We start from the raw sequence: 21817 nt of genomic DNA, 5'->3' as shown, positions 1-21817 counted from the left end.
AATCTACCCTCTTTCAGTTTAAAACCATTACCCCTTGTCCTATCACTACACTCCCTGATAAAGAGTCCCTCCCCATCTTTCCTATAGGCCCCCTTTAAGTACTGGAAGGCTGCTATAAGGTCTCCTGGGAGCCTTCTCTTCTCTGGGCTGAACAACCCCAACTCTCTCAGCCTGTCCTCATAAGGGAGGTGCTCCAGCCCCTTGATCATCTTCGTGGCCTCCTCTGGACCCGCTTGAGCAGGTCTGTGTCCTTTTTATGCTGGAGGCCCCAGAGCTGAACACAGTACTCCAGGTGGGGTCTCACAAGAATGGAGTAGAGGGGGAGAATCACCTTCCTCAACCTGCTGGCCACACTTCTCTTGATGCAGCCCAGGACACAGTTGGCTTTCTGGGCTGTGAGTGCACATTGCTGGCTCATAGTTTTCCATCCACTAATACCCCCAAGTCCTTCTCCGCAGGGCTGCTCTCAGTCCACTCATCACCCAGCCTGTATTTGTGCTTGGGACTGCCCCAACCCATGTGCAGGACCTTGCACTTGGCCTTGTTGAACTTCATGAGGTTTGCACAGGCCCACCTCTCAAGCCTGTCAAGGTCCTTCTGGATGGCATCCCTGCCCTCTGCCATGTCAACTGCACCACACAGCTTGGTGCCGTTGGCAAACTTGCTGAGGGTGCACTCAATCCCACTGTCCATGTCAATGAAGAAAGTGTTTACATGGGTTACTTTTATTTTCCAGGTATCCCTTTAGTTTTGAGGATTTGGGACAAAAAAGTTGCACCAAGGGGGCTTAAGGGTTGGGCAGAATTAAGAATTTTGGGAGCCAGAAAAAGATTCCTGACAATGCAGTCTAAGGTTTTATCTGCCATAGCAAGTACATGTCCCCATGGCATTTCTCCACCAGGAGATGGAGAGAGGCTGTTTAGCTGGCTCCTGTTTGTTTTCAGTCTGCACTCATGTGCCTGTGTGGCTGGTATGACCTTGTTTGAATTAACAAGTTGCTGAGTATGAATCAAAGGGTAATTGTCATTGCTGGCAATGGCACTAAACAGACCTGAGCTATTAATTCAAAACAAATGGAAGAAATGAGTAAACAGAAAGTTTACTGGTGTAAGGAAACTACAGCCTGAGTGGATGTTCTATGTTGGTTGTATTTCAACTTTATTGCTTTGCTTTGATCATTGTAACTTACCACTCTTTTCAGCTAGAATGTACAAAAAACTAAGCCCACATGATTTCTGAATTATTTATTCTGACTTTAAAGGGACAGTCTGTTATGAATTGTCTTTCTCTGCAACTTGTTTTTGGGTAGTCTTTGCTATACTGCCATAATTTACATAACAAACTTTCATGGAATTATTATATTTCCCTCTAAATACATTACGAAGAAGCCAGATCCCATGTGCTATTAGGTAGGAACCCTTTTGGCTTTCAGTCCTAAGCATATCGTAACATTTTGTATGTCCCATAAGGACTAATCATTAATAAACTATGTCCATGGTCAAGCCCTTATAGGATCAGGGCCAGAGCTTGCAAAGACACGTGAAGGCAGAAGAGGAGAGGGAGAGAGAAATGCACAGGACTCCAGAAGTGACCAAAAGGGTTTGTGAAGTAGCCAGGGGCTGGAGGCATCTTACAAATTCATAACAGTTATAAATACTGCTAGGGTCATTAATGAAACTTCCTGCAAAACACTGGTGAAACCGAGGGAATACCAATGCATGTTTAGAGGGCGGTAAGAAAGTTTAGTCCCTGCGCTGACCCTTTCCCTCCCACAGCCCATGTCCTGCTTCCCTTCACTGCTGCCTGTGGCTGCTGTGGGGCCACCAGAGGTCCTGCTTGCTGAGGCGTGTAAGCACCCTTGCAGGGTTTCACCCAGGAGGAACTGAAGTCAGGGGAGGTAGGAAAGGAGGAATCTGTAGACTCTTCTCTTGAGATCTCCACATCACTCTTTTTATTTTAAAAGAAATGTAGTCTTAAATGCTACAGGACTCTCCAGGCCCATGCTTCATCTTGCTTTTAGCTTTTCTGATGCTTTGACCCAGTGCCTTTTGATGTATGCTGGCAAAAATCTGGAGAAAAGACCAAGGCTTGTGTGCAGAGCTGAGCATCTTGGTCCCGGGGCTCAAAGCAGCATTACCAGCCAAATGAATGTTTAGAAGCTTTCCTGTTTTAATGAGTCCTCCCAGTTTCTGTGTCAGAGGGCTGAGGGGATGTTTTAGAAACATGTAAACATCATGCTGTTGCTGATGGAGTTAATGTAAACTCTATAGGATGTTTTATCAGTTGTCCTTTCATTTAGTCTGGGAAGCAGAAGAATGGGGGGAACAAAAAGAGTCCTCAAATACCCAAAAGGTTGCTATAAAAAACAGCGATGGACTGTTATCTCTCTCTTTCTTTTGTTTAGAAGCAAATGGGCAAGGTTAAGGATTTAAAATGGGATGTTAAGGAAAACTTTCTAACTCAATAAATAGCTTAAACACTGGAAGGGATGACCTGTGGGGGAGATGCTGTGCTACCATACTGTGTTTCAAGAATGGGTTAGCTAAAGGCCTGTTAGGGATGGTGTGAAGTCCTTGGTTCTTCTTCAGAGTGGGGGACGAATTCACTGAACTACTCCTTGTAAGTCTGTTCAACCATACTTTCGTGGTTGTGGTGTTGTGATCGCTTCAATAAAATGATATTTTAATACAGATAAACAAATGAAGCTCCAGGACCTTGTGAAGAAGTCCAGCTTTATGCAATTTGATGTCTGGTTCTAAGGGTTATTTCACTTATGGAAGTTGAAAGCCCGAATCCTTGCCAAATTCATGAAATTATTCACACCTGTTTTGCCATTTAGGAAGTTTAGCTTTCATTTCCACTTTTTTGGAAGCTATGCTTAATGCTTCATTTCTCTGAACTGACTCTCCAAGACCACAAAATGATTTAAAGCTGAATTTTATCCTTGAATGTAACAGTGATTTTAAATATTGTTTTTCCCCCTACACAACAAACATCACTCAGGTTATCTTTGCCTGTGATTGCTTTTATTAATATTTTATTCATGAGACTCTTGCTTTGGAACACAGAGTACCCACTACTGGTTTTGGTTGTCTTATCTGAGTCACCACTTTTAACTGGCTTGAATGGGCTATACTTTAAAAATATTCTGAAATTCTATCTGTGTCATCAAGCTTTAATAAAAGTCAGAAAAGTTTACTCTTTTCTTCACAGGTGCATTTGTAACACTACTTGCTACTCGAACATAATTATTCATTTAAAAAAAAAGCATCTCCCTCTTCTTCCTAGTTGCCTGTGTGATCCTGTGATAACTGATCGTCAGCTTAATTTCTCCCTGGATTGAATTATGTCTGGAAGGACTGATTGAAAGCCTCATAGTGTTTGTCTATGTTTTAAATCTCTCTCCTGTGCCACATTCCTTGGATTTTAACTTCATTATTTTTACCTAATGCTTCAATAACTCTCCTTAAGAACAAGTATGCTTTCAGAAGGCTTATTAATAAGTGTACCTCGAGACATGGCTGTCTTTGTTTTCATTATGGAGTGTTACTTTCTTTTTGGTTGGCAATTTAAGAGGCCTGTCAGAGTGAACCAAAAATAATGCAAGGCTGGTAGTGTAGAGGTTTCAATGCAGCACCTAACAAAGAGTCTTGGATGAATCTTACCTAGATAAGATCAAGAAGTCAATTTGAGAAGGTGGAAAAGTACTTGTCTGGGGTAAGAGACCTTAAAGACAAGAACAGAGAGTAGCCTGGGAACAGTGCAATCCACAGGGGTACCAATTAATCTTTAAGTATCAGCCTTGCAAAATACTTGGTAAGATTTGGAGATGTTACTTGCAAGCACCAAGCAAATCAAAATTGAAAGGCATCACATCTGTTTGTACCTTCATGTGATTTGTTTGATTCAATGTCACGCCTGAAAAAAAAATAAAGTAAAAAAAAAAAATCACTGTCAAATTAAAAATTAAAAATCAAAGAAAAAAAATACTGTCAAAATTAGTAGGCTTAAAACCAGAGCTATAGCTGAGGAGTAAACTCATACTGGAAGATTCATCACAAAGAGCTTAGAATTATTTTCTCCATCGTTCTTTGCTGCAGCAGGAGAAAATGATGCTGTAAATCTTTCAGTGTTATCAGTATAACTGATGATTCACAGACAAGGTGAGTGCTGTGCCTTGCTGCCAGAGAACATACAAACTCGAGCCCAGGACTTGCAACTGATCTTGCACATATGGACTCGAGCTCCCTTGCAGCAGCTTATTGTCTCAATGATCCCCTTTGCCTGCTCGATGGTCCCCCCACGCACTATCAAGTTCAACGCTGCAGCCAAGCAAACAAGCTGTACAGACAGTGTCTTTTGTTGCTGGAGAGTCCACCAAGTGTGCCAGCAGATAACGTTTAAAAACACTTTTGTAGTTTGAAAACACAAATCCCATTTTGTAGCACACCAGAGTCACTTAAAATCCTTCACCTTAATCGTGATCATGGTCAGGGGCATTTTATTCAAAAGCTTCGTAAACTGAGGTTACTGGGTCTTGGACAGGTTCAGAGGCAAGCCCATCAGATCTCTGGTGGGACTTCCTTTTGGCATGGGGCTGGTCTTGGCAAGCCAGGTAACACAAAGCTCATTTGTCTAAAGCAAGCATTTTAATACATTTTAGTTGCATTCAAGTAACTTGGCATTCACCTTAAAGTTATCTTGAATACCATGGGGCTTTACAGTGCCAACAAGTAGGCTTAAGATCTGACACATTTGCATCTACGCTGTTAGACTCAATTATTTGTTTTTAAAAGCTATGCAACCTTCTAATCTGCCAGATGGCAAACTCCATATAAAAATCTGGGAGAATCAGAGTTGATGGGAAAGTAAGGATTTAATACCTCCCAAACTGATTAACTGGTTTTAGTTCTCAGTGTGAGTTGTTTTGCTGGTGCTGAGGTGACTTCATCCGTATGTATGGCATACTGGTACGGGAAGAGCACCTAGCTATCAGAAACAGACCCACTTGGGTGGGGGGATAGGAACAGCTGCACATAGCAGATGAGGAGTTTGTGACTGGCCAGCAAGATGGGGATGGGAAAGAGGGAAAGGAGATGCCAGCTAAGGGTGTCCCAGATACGTCTGTGGCTGAGTACTCGGACCACGGGAACTGATGTATTGGCTTAGACCATGGCTTGGTAAATGCACAACTTCGATCTGTTTAATCTAAGGCTGTCCTGTTGCTGAAGGGTGTAGCCTGCCCTCCTTCCTGATCCCCACAGCCCCGTCTCCAGGGGTTTGCTCCAGTGGTGAGTGGCTGATGTGACTCACTTCCCCCTGTGGGACCACTGCCATGGCACAGGGGGACGGCAGGAACACCGTGCTGAGGGCTTGCAGGAAAGGCAAGTCTGCTTTTCGGGCAGCTGCGTAGCCTTAGGAACCCAGTATCCTGTCTGTGACAGTGACCAGCCCTAGATAAATTAAGGGAAGACATGCGAAACTCTGAAGCAGGTAATTACAGAGGGGCTTGGCCTTCAGACATTGTCTGTCATTTCCCCCATTAATGATGAGTTTGATGTATACCCTGCGTCTTATCAGAACTTTTGTGCTCAGTTGCAGCTCTGGATATTCTTGCTATCTGTACACATATCTAATCTCTGCTGAGTCTTAACAAGCCTTGTTCCTTGCCACATCCTGGGGCAATGAATTCCATTGACTCAATAGTCCGTGGGCCTGATCCTGCGAGGAGAGGCCAGGGCCAGCCACCCACAGCAGCTGCGAGAATTCAAGGTTGTTATTGCTCAGTACAATTGGGTCTGCTACCAGTTGCAAAGCTTAAGTTCAAAGATTACTAGAAGTACAATACAGGAAAGGCAATTATTTTGCCATTTTTTTTTTAATAACTTTGTTCTTACAGGCGCATAGGAGAGAGAAATCGGGTAATTATTAGGGAAAAGTTTGGAAACGTCGTTCTTTAGCAAGGGCCCCCTCAACTGCCTCGTTGCTTGTAATTAATGGGGGGGCGCTGAGGTATCGGCACAAGGCCGGGAGGAGTGTCAGCAGCTCCGGCCCACGCCCCTGCTTTGATCGTCCACCGCCCCGCGGCAGTCGGGCCCCGGCACCCGGCTGCAAGGCTCGCCGTGCCGGCGGGACCCCCGCCCCGCGCCGTGCCGGTGTTTCGGGGCCCGGGGGGCGGGAAGCGGGCGGCCCCCGCCTCCTCACCTGCTGCCCGGGGCGGGCGGGGCTCGGAGCGGCGCGGCCCGCGGAAACTTGTGTGGCAGGAAGGGAGCGGAGCCACCAGAGCAGCAGCAGCAGCTCCTCCTCCTCCTCCTCCTCCTCCTGCGCCCCGGGCCCGGCGGCACTGGGAGAGGAGCGGCCGCGGCGGGGCCCCATGCGGCGGCCGGGACGGCGCTCTCCGCCGCCCGGCCCCAGCAGCACCAGAAGCCGCCGCCGATGACCTGGACCAGCAGCATGAGCAGCGGATACAGCAGCTTGGAGGAGGAGGAGTCCGAGGAGTTCTTCTTCACTGCCCGCACCTCCTTCTTCAGGAGGCCGCCGGGCAAGACCCGCGCCGCCCCGCAAGTAAGTGTGCGGCGGGCTGAGGGGCGGCCTCGCCCCGCGGGGCAGCGCCCGCCGGGCCGGGCCGGGCCGCGCCGCCTCCCTCCGGCCTCGGCCTCCACGTGTCCGCCGCCCCCTCCCCCACGGGGAAGGACCCGCTGGAGCCGCCCGGTCCCCGGGACGGAGCGGTGAGGAGGTGGCGGGGAAGGGCTTCCCTCCCCGGGCTTCCAGCGGGGCTTCTTGGGGGGGGGGGGGGCGAGGGTCCCCCTGGAGGGGCGCCTGCCAGCGCCGAGGGCCCGCTCGGAAGCCGGCCTGAGGGAGCCCGGCTGCAGGTCTGACCCCCCACGGTCCGACGGGCCGGAGATGTGATCAAAAATCACATGTTTCTGTGGTGAGTAACCGTGTTATCAGCCCTGCTGTCGGCTCTGCTGGCAGCTCTCCGCCGGGGTACGGCAGGGTCTGCCTCTTCACTCCTCTTGGAGCTCATTTTGAGATGAAGGGCAGCCTCTTCAGCTGTTTTGTTGGCAGAAAAAGGTCCTCAGAAGTGTTTAACTGTCTTGGTTTAAGTATTCAGACTCGGGAAATCAACTGCAAGTGGGCTTTGAAGTGAAGAACTGACTCAAAACAAAGCAAAAACTCAAAACCCAACCCCTTTTGTGGTCAGCGTTAAAAATTTCAGTGGAGGACCTACAGGGCAGCAGGCAGGGTGTGAAGTGTTGGTGTGGTGGGGAAGCCTTACCTTAACAAAACCAGCCCTTCTCTCCTGGGAGCAAAACTCCAGGGATGCAAAACGGGACAGTCCCTGTCCGATTCAGAGCAGTCATTAAACCATATAGGGTAAACGTCACACTTCCTTAGCTAAGCAGTCCAGCCCCTCTCATTTTTCTTTTCCCAAAGTGCAGGATTTCTTTCTAGAGGTGGTTTGTATCTTTGGAAGCTATAAGCTAGTGAGCCTGTTTTGTTTGTGCTAGCTCTTCTTCCCCTGTTCCGACCAGTGCCTGTTTCTTTGTACAAACTTTTGGTGTTTTTTCTCCACTGGACTTTGATGTTGATATTACTGCTGCTATGGAAACCTAGTTATAAACTTGCTTGTCAAAGCCTGGATACCTTGGGTGCCCTCTGGCCCACCCGTGGGGCTTGTCAAGACCCACTGTTCGTTGCCCACAGCCGTTCCTCGAGGCTATGTTGTGCTGCAGAAAGCCAACCTTGGTTTCTGTTTCTCCGAGGTTCTCCATCTGCTGTGCCCCACTTGTGATTTGCTTAAAATGTAGTCCCTCTAACTACCCCTCAGGAAATTCCTGCTCCCGTTCGTTCGAGGAAGTGCACAGAGCTTTCTTGAGCTTGAGCTTCCTTTGCAAAGTTTGGCAGGGAGTCTGGGCACACCTTCTCCCTACACCTGAGCCCGAGCACATTGTGCAAATAGTCTGGGACCAGCTTTTTATCAGGTCATGGCTGCTTCCCCAGGGTGCTTCTCGCTGCACCCCTCCTTAGGGGTCGTCTTTTTCTCATCCATCTTGAGTTTCAGCCTCCCACAAACCTGAGGGACTCTGTGGAAGTTGGCAAGTCCTACTGAGTGTCCTTGAACTTCATCTGCTAACCTATTTGGCCGGCATTGGCCATTACAGAGGAGGACTGTGGCGTGATGGTACTGTGCGAACAGATAGCTGGCTGCTGTCAGGCTGTGTGTAGCTGCTGTGTTGTGAGATGTGAGAAGGCCCAGGTCTTGATTCAGATCCTAAAAACATACATGTGTCTTTATAACACTCTTGTATGAGTTGTCTTACTACATACTAGTTGTATAAGTAGTAAATTGTGCAAACATGTAAATCACTGTATGTGATGTTAACATTTCCAAGCAAGGGAGGGATGGAAAAAACCCCTAAAATTTGATATTGTGCTCTAGTAATGTTTCCCAAAAGAATACTGCAGTGAGGTGCTGCAGGGTACATGTTTAAGTATGTATTGAGTAGCGTGGAACAAATTCATCTGTATTGCTGACTCTGCAGCGTCAGAAATGCTCAGCTAAATGTTTCTAGTCATAAAGTTAGTACCAGTTGCTCTGAGCTGCTGAGTTATAGAGGAAAGAAGAAAACAAAAAATCCCCCAAACAATGCTGAATGTAGATTTCAACAGTCATGTGGCCAGTAAGAGTGAGTTTCCCCTTCCAGCAATAACAATCATAATAAGTCTCTTTGTACGGATGAGGATGTTACTTTTGGTTTGTATTTGAGGTTTAGTCAAAAAATGCATACTATGTCCCCTTGAGCGAAGAGAGAAGAGAGGAGCTGTTAGTTATTGTTTCTGTGTCTTTCTCAACTATACAGATATTAAGTTTTGCAGTGTGGGTGTTTTGGTGGGTTTTTTTTTTGCTTGTAGAAGACTTAAGTGCTGGCAGTTACTTTTCTCCCTCTGTCTTAGCTCCCTCTGCTCTCTTTCTTGCGGAGAAGAAATGGGTTAGAGCATTTGACTTGCAGCTTTGCCTGCAGAAAAACTCAGTAGTAGAGTTTGGACTTGTTTTGTTGGATTTCCAAAGAAAAGAAGGAAAAAAGGAAATTAAGTAGCTGGGTGAATTTTTGTCTTCCATTTAATGGGATGGTGATGGGCTTACATACCTCAGTTTCAGCAGCTAGACAGGATTAATGGTTTGATACCAATTTTGGTGTAAAAATCTTGTGATGGTACATTTGGGCTTTGCCTAAGATGGCTCATCTTCTGTAGGATGGTTAAAGGTTTGTCTCTTCCTCTCATTCTACCACTTCTAAAAAATCGAAGCATGAAAACCATTACAGCATATGACAGGCAGTGTGGTGTTTTGGGGCCAAGCCGTGGCCCCAAAGCAATTTCTTAGGTGAGGAGTACTTTAATCTGAGGGCAACGTGCATAAAATGCAGGCTGCTTTATGCTGTAGTGCTGTTCATTAAAAGTTCAGCTTTATTTAAGGTTTCTTATCTTCTGTGGCTGTTGTAAAATTTCAGTATTGGAGGCTAGATTAAGCTCAGCATGTCCCTGTTTCATGTCTGCAGTGATTCATTTAATAAATTAAAAAGGAGGAACTGTAAATATTTTTGTCTTGCCAGTGTGACTACTCATGTGAGGTAAAGTTATCCATGTGCATAGGCTTTTGCAAGATCGGACCCATGTTTCTGTATGATCAAGCCTTTGCAAATTATCCATTCCCTGTAGAGAAAATACCAAAATAAGATGTTTTGCAAACTTTTGAAAGATGACCCCTTGCTCTCTGTCTTTCCTCCCGCCCACCCCCATCCTTTCAAGAAAAGTGAAAACAGTCATGCCTGCTCCTGCAAGCCCTACCATATGTTGGAGGGATACGCATCTTCCGCGTATGTTTTCTGTGCTTCCCTTCCACATGCCAGTTCCTGTATTCTCCCACTTCGAGCAGGGTTGATGTAAATCCTCGCAATACTTCTTTCTTGGGCAGCCTGATGGACAGTGGATTTTTAGGTGTTGTGGTTGGCGTCTCTGTTAGTTCCCAGCCTTGCTAAGCTCATGTCTTCTGTGAATCACTGCAAACACCAGGGAACATCCCTGTGCTTGGTTCTGCCTGCTCTGGTTTTGCCGTTCCCCTTCCACTGTAACTGTAAGGGTTAGAAACATGAGAAGAGGCTATGGGCAAGATCCCTCTCTCTCTCCCCCCTCTATGCGTGAGGGATCTGAGAGAGGACACCACTGTGCTTTGGGAAACACTGCTTCAAAAGCTGGCGGTGCTGTGAAGATCATGGATCACAGCTGTTAGAAGAGGGCAAATCCTGCAGCTTGTATTCAGCATCTGAATCGTGAATAGTTTGCAAGCAGAATGTGAGAACTCTGCTTGATGTCTGATGCAAAATAGCTTGGAGATAGGAAGTTTGACAAGGATGCTGCTCTTTTCTGTAAAGAAAAAAAGCAACCCTGTATTTATGCTCCGTTTTTCACCATTTCATACAGTGCTCTGTAAAAGTGTTTGCAAGAAAAATGCAATTGCTTCTGTTGGCAGTTTCCAGAAATGCACGCTTTTCTCCTGCACCCGAGAACGTACTCATTGCCTTGTTGTCAACACCGGTCCTTCCTCATCTTAAGTCTGACTTCTCCCTCTCTCTTCCCCTTACTGATCTTGGTCTTCATGGCTTCCAGACCTGCTGTCTTAGTTCCTTCCCCTACACCCGCACCCAGTGCCCCCTGCCATGACATTGTTTTTGTGGCCGTCATTTCTCTGCGTCGGTGGAATTTGCAGGTGTGGTAATGGGGGTGGGAAAGGAAATTAATAAAAAAGCTGGAAATGGAAAGCGGATATAGGAGAGCAGAGGAGGTATGAAGGGGAGAGGCAAAAGGCAGAGGGTGAAAGTCTCATCCCTAACTAGTCCTGGCAAGGTAACCAGCCATCTCTCATTCCACTGTTGGAAGAGGAGGTTTGCAGGGAGAGGTGTGGCATTTTTCTTTTTTTTTTTTTTTTTAAATGGACTTGCTGGTGCAAGTGTGAAAAAGTAGACAAACTTCTGGGTGAAGAAGCCCTTTTTTAGGTCTGTTCCACATGAATTTGCACAGTGGGTCGAGGCGTTTAATTGAGAGGAAGAGAGACAGAAAAAGCATTTTATTTGGGAAGAAAACCGTTTCTAAGGGTAAAATGCAATTTGTAGCTGCTCGAGTCTAGTTAGGATGGCTTTGTGTTACCAGTGTCTGTTATTAATAAGTTTCATGTTGTTTGGCCATTACAGCTCTTCCTGGGTTTCCTTTCAGTAACATTCCCTAGGGAAAATGGTTCTCCTGACTACCAGAACAAATGAGGTTTCTAATTATAGGCTTGCTTTGGAGCCAAAAAGTTTAGGTTTGTGTTTGACGTGTAGTCATGAACCTTATTTTTAAAAAAACAACTAAAAATATCCAGTAATGTTTCATTCTTCTTTTTTTTTTTTTTTTAAATCCATTTGGCAGTCAGTGAATATTATGGGATAAACATTGTGACAACTAAAATACTGGAAAGTTAGAGTTGAAGGAATGAGTGGGGTAGAGATTGTGTCTATTTTAAGCCCACATCACTGTTGGAGTAAACTAGCGGTCCTTATTTTCTGTTTCTGCCTTGCTCTTTTCTCGGAGCGCTTGATGTGGTGAGTGTGCATCAGTAGCTTGGAGGAGTGTGGTGGCTGTTTTGGGGTGAACTCCAAGTCCCCTTCTAGTGTCTGACAGCCTCAGAAGTTGAGATGAGATTTATGCTCTGTGCAGAGGATGCTGATTGCTGTACACTGGTTTATCATTGCACTTGGTTCTTAGAATCATCAGTTTAAATTTTGGGGACTTAACTATATGAAATGGTAACTACTAGCACACAAAAATTTAGGAAACCAGTTTAGGAGAGATGGATTAACATACTCTCCCAATAGGAGTTCAAATTGGTAAAACATCTAATGAGTGCTGTTACATTAATCAATTTAAGTGTCATGAGTGCAGCAACAGTGGCAGGTAGTATTCAGACTAGGTGACTAACTCTTATCTTACCACTCTTCTGTAGTCTATTGTAGTAATACTATATTAGGTGCATCTCAGGCAGTTGCTTCTCTGTTAGCATAAATTTTGGAGCACCAGCAACGTGTTACTAGCTTTGTTATTGACACTTGTTTGAATATCACCAGATAAAGATCAGATAAACACTGGATTTTGTTTTTCCCCTTTTATTTGGAGAAAAAGAATTTGATTCACCTGAGTGTTGGAGTACAGTAGCTAGGCTTCTCACTGGTAAGATCAGTAGTACCTGATATGTATGGATGTTTTGTGATTTGCGTGATGTAACTGTGTTAGGATAATCCTGTGGTTTATCTATGTACAAAGGCAGAAGGGTAGAACTGCTGGAGCTTTGGACTTTCACTGAAGTCAGAAAATACTGGGCACCTGTAGCCTTATGGTCCAGAATGTTTATAGACTTGGGCTTCTTTAGACACATGTGAAGAGACAGGCAGACACAAGGGGTTTTATTTTAACTGAAGAGTCTAGTGAGTTCAGGGAAGTGCTCTGCAGATCAACTGAGCTTGGGATCATCTGAATACACTAAAGAGATTTTAAAAACCCCATAAACAGTTACTTAAGTAAGGAGAGGATTTGGTACCCTGTTTTCATGATCTCTTATTTCAGCAGTAGACATGTGTGTAAGAACAATATCGGAATACCCATTTTTGGAAGAGCTTCTTGCTTGCTAACATTTAGCCACTGCAAGAGCAGAATTATTGAGAAAAAATGAAGTAAAAACTGATGCTGCAGTTTGTCCCTTCTGTAAAAAGCCAGTAGCACCAGTGTCGGATTAACAGTTGCAAATAAACCAATTAACAGAGGATTTTAGATGAAGCGCTAGATCTGTAATGTAGTGTTTGCCTGTGGCAGTTTACTTAAGTGTCAGGAAGAGAGAAGTGAGAGTGACAGGTCTCAATCATTCAACTTTCCTCACGGACAGGCAGCTACAGCCTTGGGGGCTTCTGCAGGCAGCGTGCCGGACCAGGCTGTTCAATACGTACTGCACTTTCCTTGCAGGTAGAAATAGTAGGTATTTTATGTATGTATGCATATATACACACACATTTTTAAAAAAAAAGTTTTTATATGCATATATAAAATAACACACAGACAGATTTTTACCTTTTGAGACCAACATTAAGGAAAAGTCTTAAAACCAGCTCTAACATGGGGTCCTCCACAGGCTGCAGGTGGATATCTGCATCACTGTGGATCTTCCTGTCCTTATCTTGACCCATGAGCTTTTTGTTTTATTTTCTCTCCCCTGTCCCCCTTAGTAAGGGGAGTGATAGAGCAGCTTTGGTGTGCATGTGGCATCCAGCCAGCGTCAACCCACCACAGTCCACAGGCTTTTGAGGCGTGCAGTGCTTGCCTGACTACAATATTGTCAAGCTTTTATATGTGTTTAGGTGCCTGTAACAAAGCCCGCATGTTTCTGTAGGCAGGTATGAATTGACTTGGGAGGAATAATTGCTGCTTTTCTTCTGGTGTTTTGGCGTGCTTGCTCTTTTGCGAGGTTGATGAAATACTGCAGACAGTTTTGAGGAGAGTGCTTCCTATGCAGACATGTATTTGGTTATGCTAAGTAGCCACATGTGATTTATGTAGCAATTAAGATCACTTTCTAGTTACTCATCTGTGTGTGTGCTGGAGAGGAATTTGTGTTCCTGTATACAGAGGAGTCTGTGCTGTGCTGAAAATAATAGTAAAAGCAGCAGTGGTTCATCTGCCTCAGAGGAAACATCAAGTGTTAGTGTTGGGTATGTAGGAGTACTCGGTGTGCTGATTGTCAGCTTCTCTGTCTCACTCTTTACCCACTAAGTAATTGTGGAAAATGCTGTTTGCAAATGTGTTTCTTTTAGAAATTATATACAATAATACAGTAGGGGTAAATTACAAAGTTGTCAGTAATCTTTTATAGTTATCCCTCTTGTCCATAATTAGGACTGCTTGTCTTGTGTTCTGTCTCCTAACTGATCTGAGGTGTGATCAAGTTCAGGAATGCAGAGTCTAACCGTGCTGTACTCTTCCTCGTAGCGCACAGTCCTCGTATCTTGTGTTTGCAGTACCCAATCTATATGGTCTTTCTAATGGTTTTTCTATTTGTAATAATAAAAACTGAAGGTCAAGTTCTGCTCTGACTGAAGGTGATATTTTGCTAAATAATTAAGTGCTTAATCTTATTTCCACTGAAGCAGGGATCCCATGATTTGGCTTGTCTCCCATAAAGAAAAGTTTGGACTAGGTGAAATTTGTTAATACTGCAAAGGTAGCCTAACATCTTTATTGATGGCTGATAACCTCTGTTGTAGAAGACTTCCTCTCACTGACTTCTTACACATAGTTGTGCCTAGGATCACACCAGCCTGTAAACTTGGAAGAGTTTAGTTCAGACGCTTTATTTAGAGCATTACTTTTATTTTACTGGGTTGCTCTCTTCTGAAGAATTCTGCTTCTCAGGAACAAAACCTGCTCATCTTGTTGTTTGGTCCACCAGCATCTTGATTTGGTGTGTTCACTTATAGATACATAAGCTAAGATTATGGAATTCTTTGTTCAGGGCTATTCATTTAATTGCAAAGTATCTTCATGGTTCATCTGGGAAGCATCTGGTAAAGCTGTATAAACTCAAGCAACTGCACTGGGGATTTCATCATGACCCATAGTGCTTATGTGTACAGAAACTGGCATATTCTTTGGCAGTACTTAAAAGATGAAGAATATGGTGGTTGTGTGTTGCATAATGGAAGAATTGACCTGTATTGTTTGTCCTAATGTCTGAAATAAGTAAGTTCAAGGTTCAATGCTGTTGTGAGATGAGCATAAGAATCGGTGCAATTTTTTCCGCAATAGCTGTAATTTGAATTACTATATTACCATTTTTTATTTGTTGTTGTTGATGTGTGCAAAGACTATGTAGTGTAGGCATAGACAGGCATCTTGTGTTACCCTTTATGGAGTAAAGGGTAAAAAAAAAATGTGTGTTTTTGCATCTTTGGTTAGCCTGCTAGTAGTAGAAAATTGACATGTGGCAAGTGACCTAGGCTGTACCTAAAGTGCACAGCAGATGTGTGCTGTAGCTAGATGCAGGAGCCGATCCCCCAGCTGTCCAGACTGGTGACTTAGACTGCTCAGCCCCTTTTTTTTTTTTTTTTTTTTTTTTGTGACTGTGCATCTGTGTTTGAAAAGCAGCGAGGAGAACAGGATTCTGCGGAAGTGTTTCTGGATCTGTCAGGCTAGACTGTTTAACCTAAGTGGTGAAGATCAAGGAACAGAAATATGAACAAGAGAAGAGTTCATTTTAATCCTGTCAAACATGTAGGCTCCCCGTTTCTAGCAGCAGGAGTACCTGTGATCCAAAAATTAGACCTGTGATGGCTTCTTATTTCCTGATACAGTACAGTGGTAAATGCCTCAATAGGGGGTGCTCCTGAAAACTGCTGAAATCCTTAACTCTCCATGAGGCATGGACCTGGCAGATGAAGGCTTGAAGTAGGTGTTCCTTTCATATTCGATAGTTAAGGAGAGGAGGAGGAGAAAGAAGGAATCTTCGTGTAGAAGACTGCTCCATCTGTTGTAGGAACACTTATCTGCTTTTGAGAGCAAATTGGAGCAAATTATCCTGGTTGCATGTGAGGGACAGAAAAAAAGTCTCATTTGAGATGGGGAGTTGATTTGTGATTTGGTTGTCTTTCAGGAGCTCTGACTGAAAGAGGAAGAAAAATTACTACATCTGTTCTGCTGTAAGTGTAGGCTGAAAAATGGCCTGTTCATATTTCTGCACCAGGGAATGATGTCTTGTGTCCTGTACAAAAATGGACAGTTTAATCAAAAGTTCATACTTGGAGCAGCTGCTGCATCAGGTGCCCATATACAAACACTGGCAGTGGAAGAACACGAGACACAGAGTCAGGGGAACATCACTTGTGCAAGCAACTTGATGTGAGCAGTAACCAGACTCCCACGTAATCTGCACAAGAGAAGTCTGCTTTATTAAGGAGAACTTGATCTCTCATTAAACAAATCTTCCTCTGGTTATGATACTCCCAGCTTTAATGGAGCCTAACAGCACAACATTACTTTTCTTATGCAGCATCTATATAAACTGTAGCCTTGTAACTCTAAAATCTTGTTTTCTGTATTTAGATGTAAAATCTAATATTAAGGACAGTTTGCAGTTTTTGCATGAGTTAGCAGGTCAGGTTAAAATAAGCCAAATCCTGGGAGTATTTAACTTGATATTTAGGGGCCCTTTAGTTGTTGAGTTAAGGGAACACCTTTTTCCCCTTCAAAGAATATGTAATGTGGGGTGATGGCTAGTGACAGGAGTCTTAACTCTTTCTGTAATGAAAACCATTCAGCTGCTCTTAGCCCAGTAAATGGATCTCAGGATCCAAGTGGGTGGATTCACAGTAGCTAGGTAAGATATTCTCATGGATTGGGACCATTGTAGAGTTCAGACTGGACTATCTTCTTCTATTTGCTAATATCACTTAGTTTTTTCCCTGGGGAGGTGACTCTGAAAATATCATTGAATTGGTTTACTTGCTGTTTAATTCACTGTAGTGATAAGAGACTACTGCATGTACATATGGCTCTCTGAGGACACAGCAGGGGCTTCTGAACATCAGTCAGATAAACCTCTGAATTGTATCACCCCATTATTTTCAACTGCATTTTTCTATTCTCATTGAATCTAGAGTTGAATTAATTTACATAGAGAGTTGCCTTTCTTCAGTTTGTTTCTTTGGGCTCCATGACTGGCAGTATGTTAAGAATTATTCCTGAACAGAATGATTTCCTCACCTTCCCTCCTTTTTTCTTCAAGGTCCTGGCCAAGTGAGAACCTCCTTTATTCTTTGAGTACAAATTAGTTTCTCTTCTCCTTTTAGTCTGAGACTGACTTGCACTGCTGTAGTTTATAACAGAATAGCTGACAAATCTAAATACCTTCTTTCAACATTCTCTATATCGTCTGCAAAGTATTGCTTTGGGGTCTGTTTTGGCCTTCATGGGAACAAGTTTGTTTTCACAGAATTTGAAAAACGGTATTAGTGTTCAGCTGACCATGTGATCCATTTCTCTGAACTTTTGTTGGTCCCTTGCTTGCCCAGGAGGTATTTTTACTGCTCTTTAAAAAGTGTAATGTTGGCAAAATAAAATTTAACTTACCTAAACTTACTGTGTTTTAATTGAAGTATACTAAAGAAAATGTCTTCCTCAAGATTTTTAATTCTGTGCTGTAAATTGCAACTTTATTCTTGAGAAAATACTCAGTAGACTGTCATCAAAGAGTAGAAGAATCAGGAGAATGCCCTTGTTGCTAGCTCAATCCTGTGTGTAAGGGGACTTCATGAGGTGGATTTGGCTGTGGAATTTCGGGCTTTTTGTCACCTGGTCGGAATTCTTGATCTTCTGTAAAATGAAGTAGACAGTTTATGCGCTTAGTATGGTGAGACTTTTATATTCTGAATTAGGCTGGGTGCCAGTTAGCCAGCACACAGTGTAGACTGTTCCTACATCATAGACCTGATCACAGCATATATAACACTATCCCAAATAAATGTCAAGTATTTAGGTGAGGAGGAGATCCAGTGATGCTTCTTAAGTCAATGGATGTCAAATCAAAGTGGCTGTGTTGCTAGTGGAGTATATTCCATCAGTATTTCCTCTTTGGCTTCTTAAACCATAGGGCATTTGTGGTTGCCTTGATATTGTGATGGCAGGTTTGTTATGAAATACAGAAGTAATCCACTGCTATACACCTTTCTTGAGTTCTGAATAAGAATGGAACTGTCTGTAAAACAGTAACATTACAGAAGTGCCCAGCTGTCAGAAAATCAAGTAAGTTGGCTTGAAACACAGCAGGTGGTGTCATGCAAATCGGTTTGACTTCTCTTTGGTCACCAAATTGCAGTGAGGTTCCTGGGAGGTTAATCCTGCATTTTGTGACAAAAAATCTGCTTTGTGTTCACCTGTGCCTGAGACGAACTTGTGAAGTGTGTTTTCAGTCAGTGAAGTTATTGGCAGAACTGTCTTGTTTTGACTCACTCCTATTGGGTGTCCTTGGTTCTCGAGTTACTGTTACTGCATCCCCCAATGGCAGTAGTGAGCATGGAAGCTTTTGGGCGGAGTGTTGCACCTGCTGAGCTGAATCTTAGGAAAGAATTAATGTTCTTCCCTTAATACACTACCCTGGAAGGGGTTGTTCCACTTGCGGGGGCTTCGGGGACTTTTCTAGCAAAGACCTTTGACATGATGGTTGTAAGAAGGCTTTTGGTGTTGGATATCTAAACTGTTGTTCCATTGCTTCTCCTATGACTGAGAGGTGATAAGATGTGCCTTAATATGAATGTCAAAGGATTTAAATAAGTTACAGATTATTCCAATAGAACAAGAAGTTACAAGACGCCTTTGGTATCTTTCTAAATGTCTTCTGCTTACAGTACGCATTTGCCCAATCATGGGCAAAATTATTAATAGAGTTATATCACAGGTTATTTTGTTTTATGGATGGAGTTGATGGGTTTGTCGAAGTCGACAGCTGCTTTTGATTGTTACATGTTTGCATGACGTGAAGCTTATCTCAAGATGGGGGAACGTGATTGTTTATACTGTGCTAAAAGGTTGATATGGGAAGTGAAACATCAAAGCAGTTTCTACTGCTCTGAACTTTAAAACTCACAGCTGATTTAATTAAAAAATAATTAAAAGGCACATCTTTCTCCACCCCTAAATACAGACCCCAGATATTCTTCAAAGCATATTTGATTTTAGTGATCTGGTGATTTTCTCCCCGCAGCATTTTTTAAGTTACCACTGGAATATGAAGATGTAGTTTTGAGTTGTGATTATGATAGACCATTAGTGAAATAGGTGTTCACCTTGTAAGATGATAAAATGACATGTTCTGTGAAAATAGCCTGGAATTGCAAAAAAAAGGCATAAACCTAATGATACTTCCTATAACAGCCAAAGTTGAAGGCAGACTTCTTTTTTAGTGATTTAGAGTTCCTGAAGCAGCTTGGTGAAGCACATGGTAAGGATGCTTGTATGCCACCCTTGCTTTTTTATTTTTTTTTCTCCCCTTCCCCATTTAAATCAAGTTTCCTACGTTAACTTTGGTTTTAGCTAGGCCTTTATGGCCAGTGCTGGAAAAACCTCATAATATGTAATACAGCTTTTACTGTGCTATCTAGTCGTGAAAACATACGTGGAGAATTCGACATGGGAACTCCATCCTGTGTGTCTGGATTTAATCTCTTCTACAAGTAGTAACCTATATGTTTTCATCTTCAGAGATAGATCTGGAAGATACAGGGAAAAAAAGTCAGAAAGCATTTCACATTTGGTAGTGACTGTGTCAGAAACAAAAGGCAGCAGAAGAGTATTTATAAGGATTATAGAAGCAGCATTGTTAGTACTAGCATTGGTATTTCATTATCTTGGAGGTATGAGCGTTACAAGTGTGCTGAGAGCAGTCATTAGAAATGTGGTGCTATTCCCTGGATGTGGGAGGGAACTGCTTTTTTCAGGTACTTCAGAGATCCTTTCTCATTGTTCCCTGTCCCCTCACTATATGCTGCCAAATGAACCTTGATACTGCCCTCCCAGAGAAATCCAAACTTTGATCTGGCTGTTCCCAACAAAGGCAAGCAAAAAAGTCTGAAATATGGTGGGGATGCCCTACTGAAACGGTGAGCTGGAATTGCATCCCATTGTCTCAGATGTGTACCAGGACATACTTCCCTGGGCAGCACTTGCTCTGTTCCCTCTTTGTTTTTTTCACGGTCTCTGTGTGCTTTCATGACTGCACGCTCACAGAAGTCGTCTAACTCTGGTGTAAGTTATGTTAGTTATTGGATTGCTACTCCGCACAGATTATCTCTAAATACGTAGGTAGTATTTTCTTTCAGGTTCATAACTTCACCACACTCTGCTTCTGTTGAAGCATATGTATATGAAACATTTTGGTGAAAACATGGTAAACAATATTAAACACAAGTTGGTTCTGTAACTTCTGTCAGAACACAAGCCTGGGATGACTCACAGTACTCTCTGTTTGGACATTTTGTAGAGGGTGCTGAGCACAGCCAGGTTTCCAGTCTCCTGGGTTTGTCATATGAACCAACAGGAACAAGCAATGTCTCGCAAGGTAGAACACGAAGGAATTGTCATGGAGCAGTTCATCCTACTTTGTTGGTCATGCCCTGTAACATCTCAGCCAGACACCTACAAAGTGGATGCTGCAGGTCTAAGGCTGTTTTAGAGTGTGACTGCTGGAGTTTGAGTAGAGGGTGTGGTTCCACTGCAGCTTCAGTTCAAACTAATTAAGTTAGTTTTTTGCCAGATGCCTTCCTTGAACCAGATCTCTGTGTGGTTGCGAGAGGAGCAGTTCTGGTGCTAGAGTGCATGGAGGAATGTGCAGGTGGGGAGGCTGACAGGGAGGGTGGGACCTCAAGAAGCCCTGTGTGGGCTTGGCTTACCTTGGGGAGCTGTGCTTTGGGAGGAAGAGCCTCAGTAGATGGTGCAGTGAAGACGTGCCTTAGAGTATTTGGACAGATTTCTTAACTGGATAGAGATGCTACAGGTAAGCAGAAGGTGGAAAAGTCGGGGCTTTTTGGTTTTGTGCAGTCTTGGTTTGTCTCTCTTTAAAACAAATAATGCTTCTGAAAAGGGATAAGCAGTAGAACTTGCTGAATGGAAAAAAATGGTTTGTGCTTTAGTATCTGACAGAAAGTAGTGCAGCAAATAGGATTACAGTGTAAACCTTGGGTTCACTTGCAGATTCCTGATTTAAGTATATGCATCTGTGTATTTCTAGCTCTTTGTATTTTCTGTGGCTTTAGAATCCTTCCTTAATTGTTCCCTGTAACAGGTTTAATAGGCCAGCTCATCCATTTAGAGAAACAAGTGGAGGGCCCTATTTTAAACATATTGAAATGCATTTGAAATGTTATGCCACACTGCACTCTTTTCTGTGTCTTGACTAACTTTAGTCTCAAGCAGTTATAAGAATTTTCCACTGCAAGTGTGAGCCTGTTAATGGAAATCGAGTCGTAGTCCTTTGCTTGCTTTTCAAAACTGCCGATAAATTCCCTTGCTTGCCAGTTTTCTGAGAAGGTTGGAAGGGATCTATTAATCTGTTTGACAAATGTATCATCAGTATCTATCTTCATGCCACTTCATAAAAAGTTTTGCAGCTGAAACTATCTGCCTGTGGTAATTATTGCACTAATCAACCTTGTGCTGTGATTTTACTTTGTTGTTTTGGGCTTTATTGGTTATGGCATGACAGTTACTGCTGCTTTCACAAGTGTAAATATATGCTGCCTTTCAGACACCATGACTGCTTGAGAGGAAGAAAGTGTCTTTTACTGGATGGAAGACATAAAAAAATCCAGGTGAAAAAGAAACTACACAAGAGAAGAGGCAGCTCCTCTTGGCAGGAGGTCTTGCTCTGCTGTTGAACCACTGGAAGGAGAGGAGACTGGGCTCTAATCCCTAAATGAGAACATTTGATCATCTTGACTCCTGACTGACTATTTAGTAATTTATTTTATTCACTTCAGAGGGGGAGAGCATTACCTGATAAGCTTCTGGACAGACTGGAAGGCAATGTCACCTCCTGTTTTTTTTCTTGTTTTTTTTTCTTTTTTTTTCTTCTCCCCACAAGACTGAAGATGAAAAATAGGACAGGACTCAGATGAGTAAGGCACTAGTATAGTCCGGATCATGGTAAATAGCAGAGCTGTGTATGCTAATAATGTAAGAAAAGTAC

The 21817-nt window shown here is 43.3% G+C and overlaps 1 protein-coding gene across 3 annotated transcripts in view; it reads left to right on the top strand.

Moving 5' to 3' along the window:
* Nucleotides 1–21817, top strand: part of RASSF3 (Ras association domain family member 3) — a 98965-nt gene that overhangs the window by 38757 nt on the left and 38391 nt on the right. The window contains exon 1 of one of the 3 annotated variants that reach the window (XM_074827305.1): nucleotides 6213–6564. The exons of 1 other annotated variant lie outside the window; for it this stretch is intronic. In XM_074827305.1, coding sequence (XP_074683406.1) covers nucleotides 6436–6564 — 129 coding nt within the window. In that variant the 5' untranslated portion in view covers nucleotides 6213–6435. Of the gene's footprint in view, nucleotides 1–6212; nucleotides 6565–6818; nucleotides 6932–21817 lie in introns of those variants that run through there. One more of the 3 variants, XM_074827306.1, reaches the window with a different exon arrangement.

The sequence above is a fragment of the Strix aluco genome, chromosome 5, assembly GCF_031877795.1.
Source record: "Strix aluco isolate bStrAlu1 chromosome 5, bStrAlu1.hap1, whole genome shotgun sequence".
NCBI classification, from domain to species: domain Eukaryota; kingdom Metazoa; phylum Chordata; class Aves; order Strigiformes; family Strigidae; genus Strix; species Strix aluco.
The sequence above is the reverse complement of the archived record's forward strand: the minus strand, read 5'-3'. Positions and strand labels throughout refer to the sequence as shown.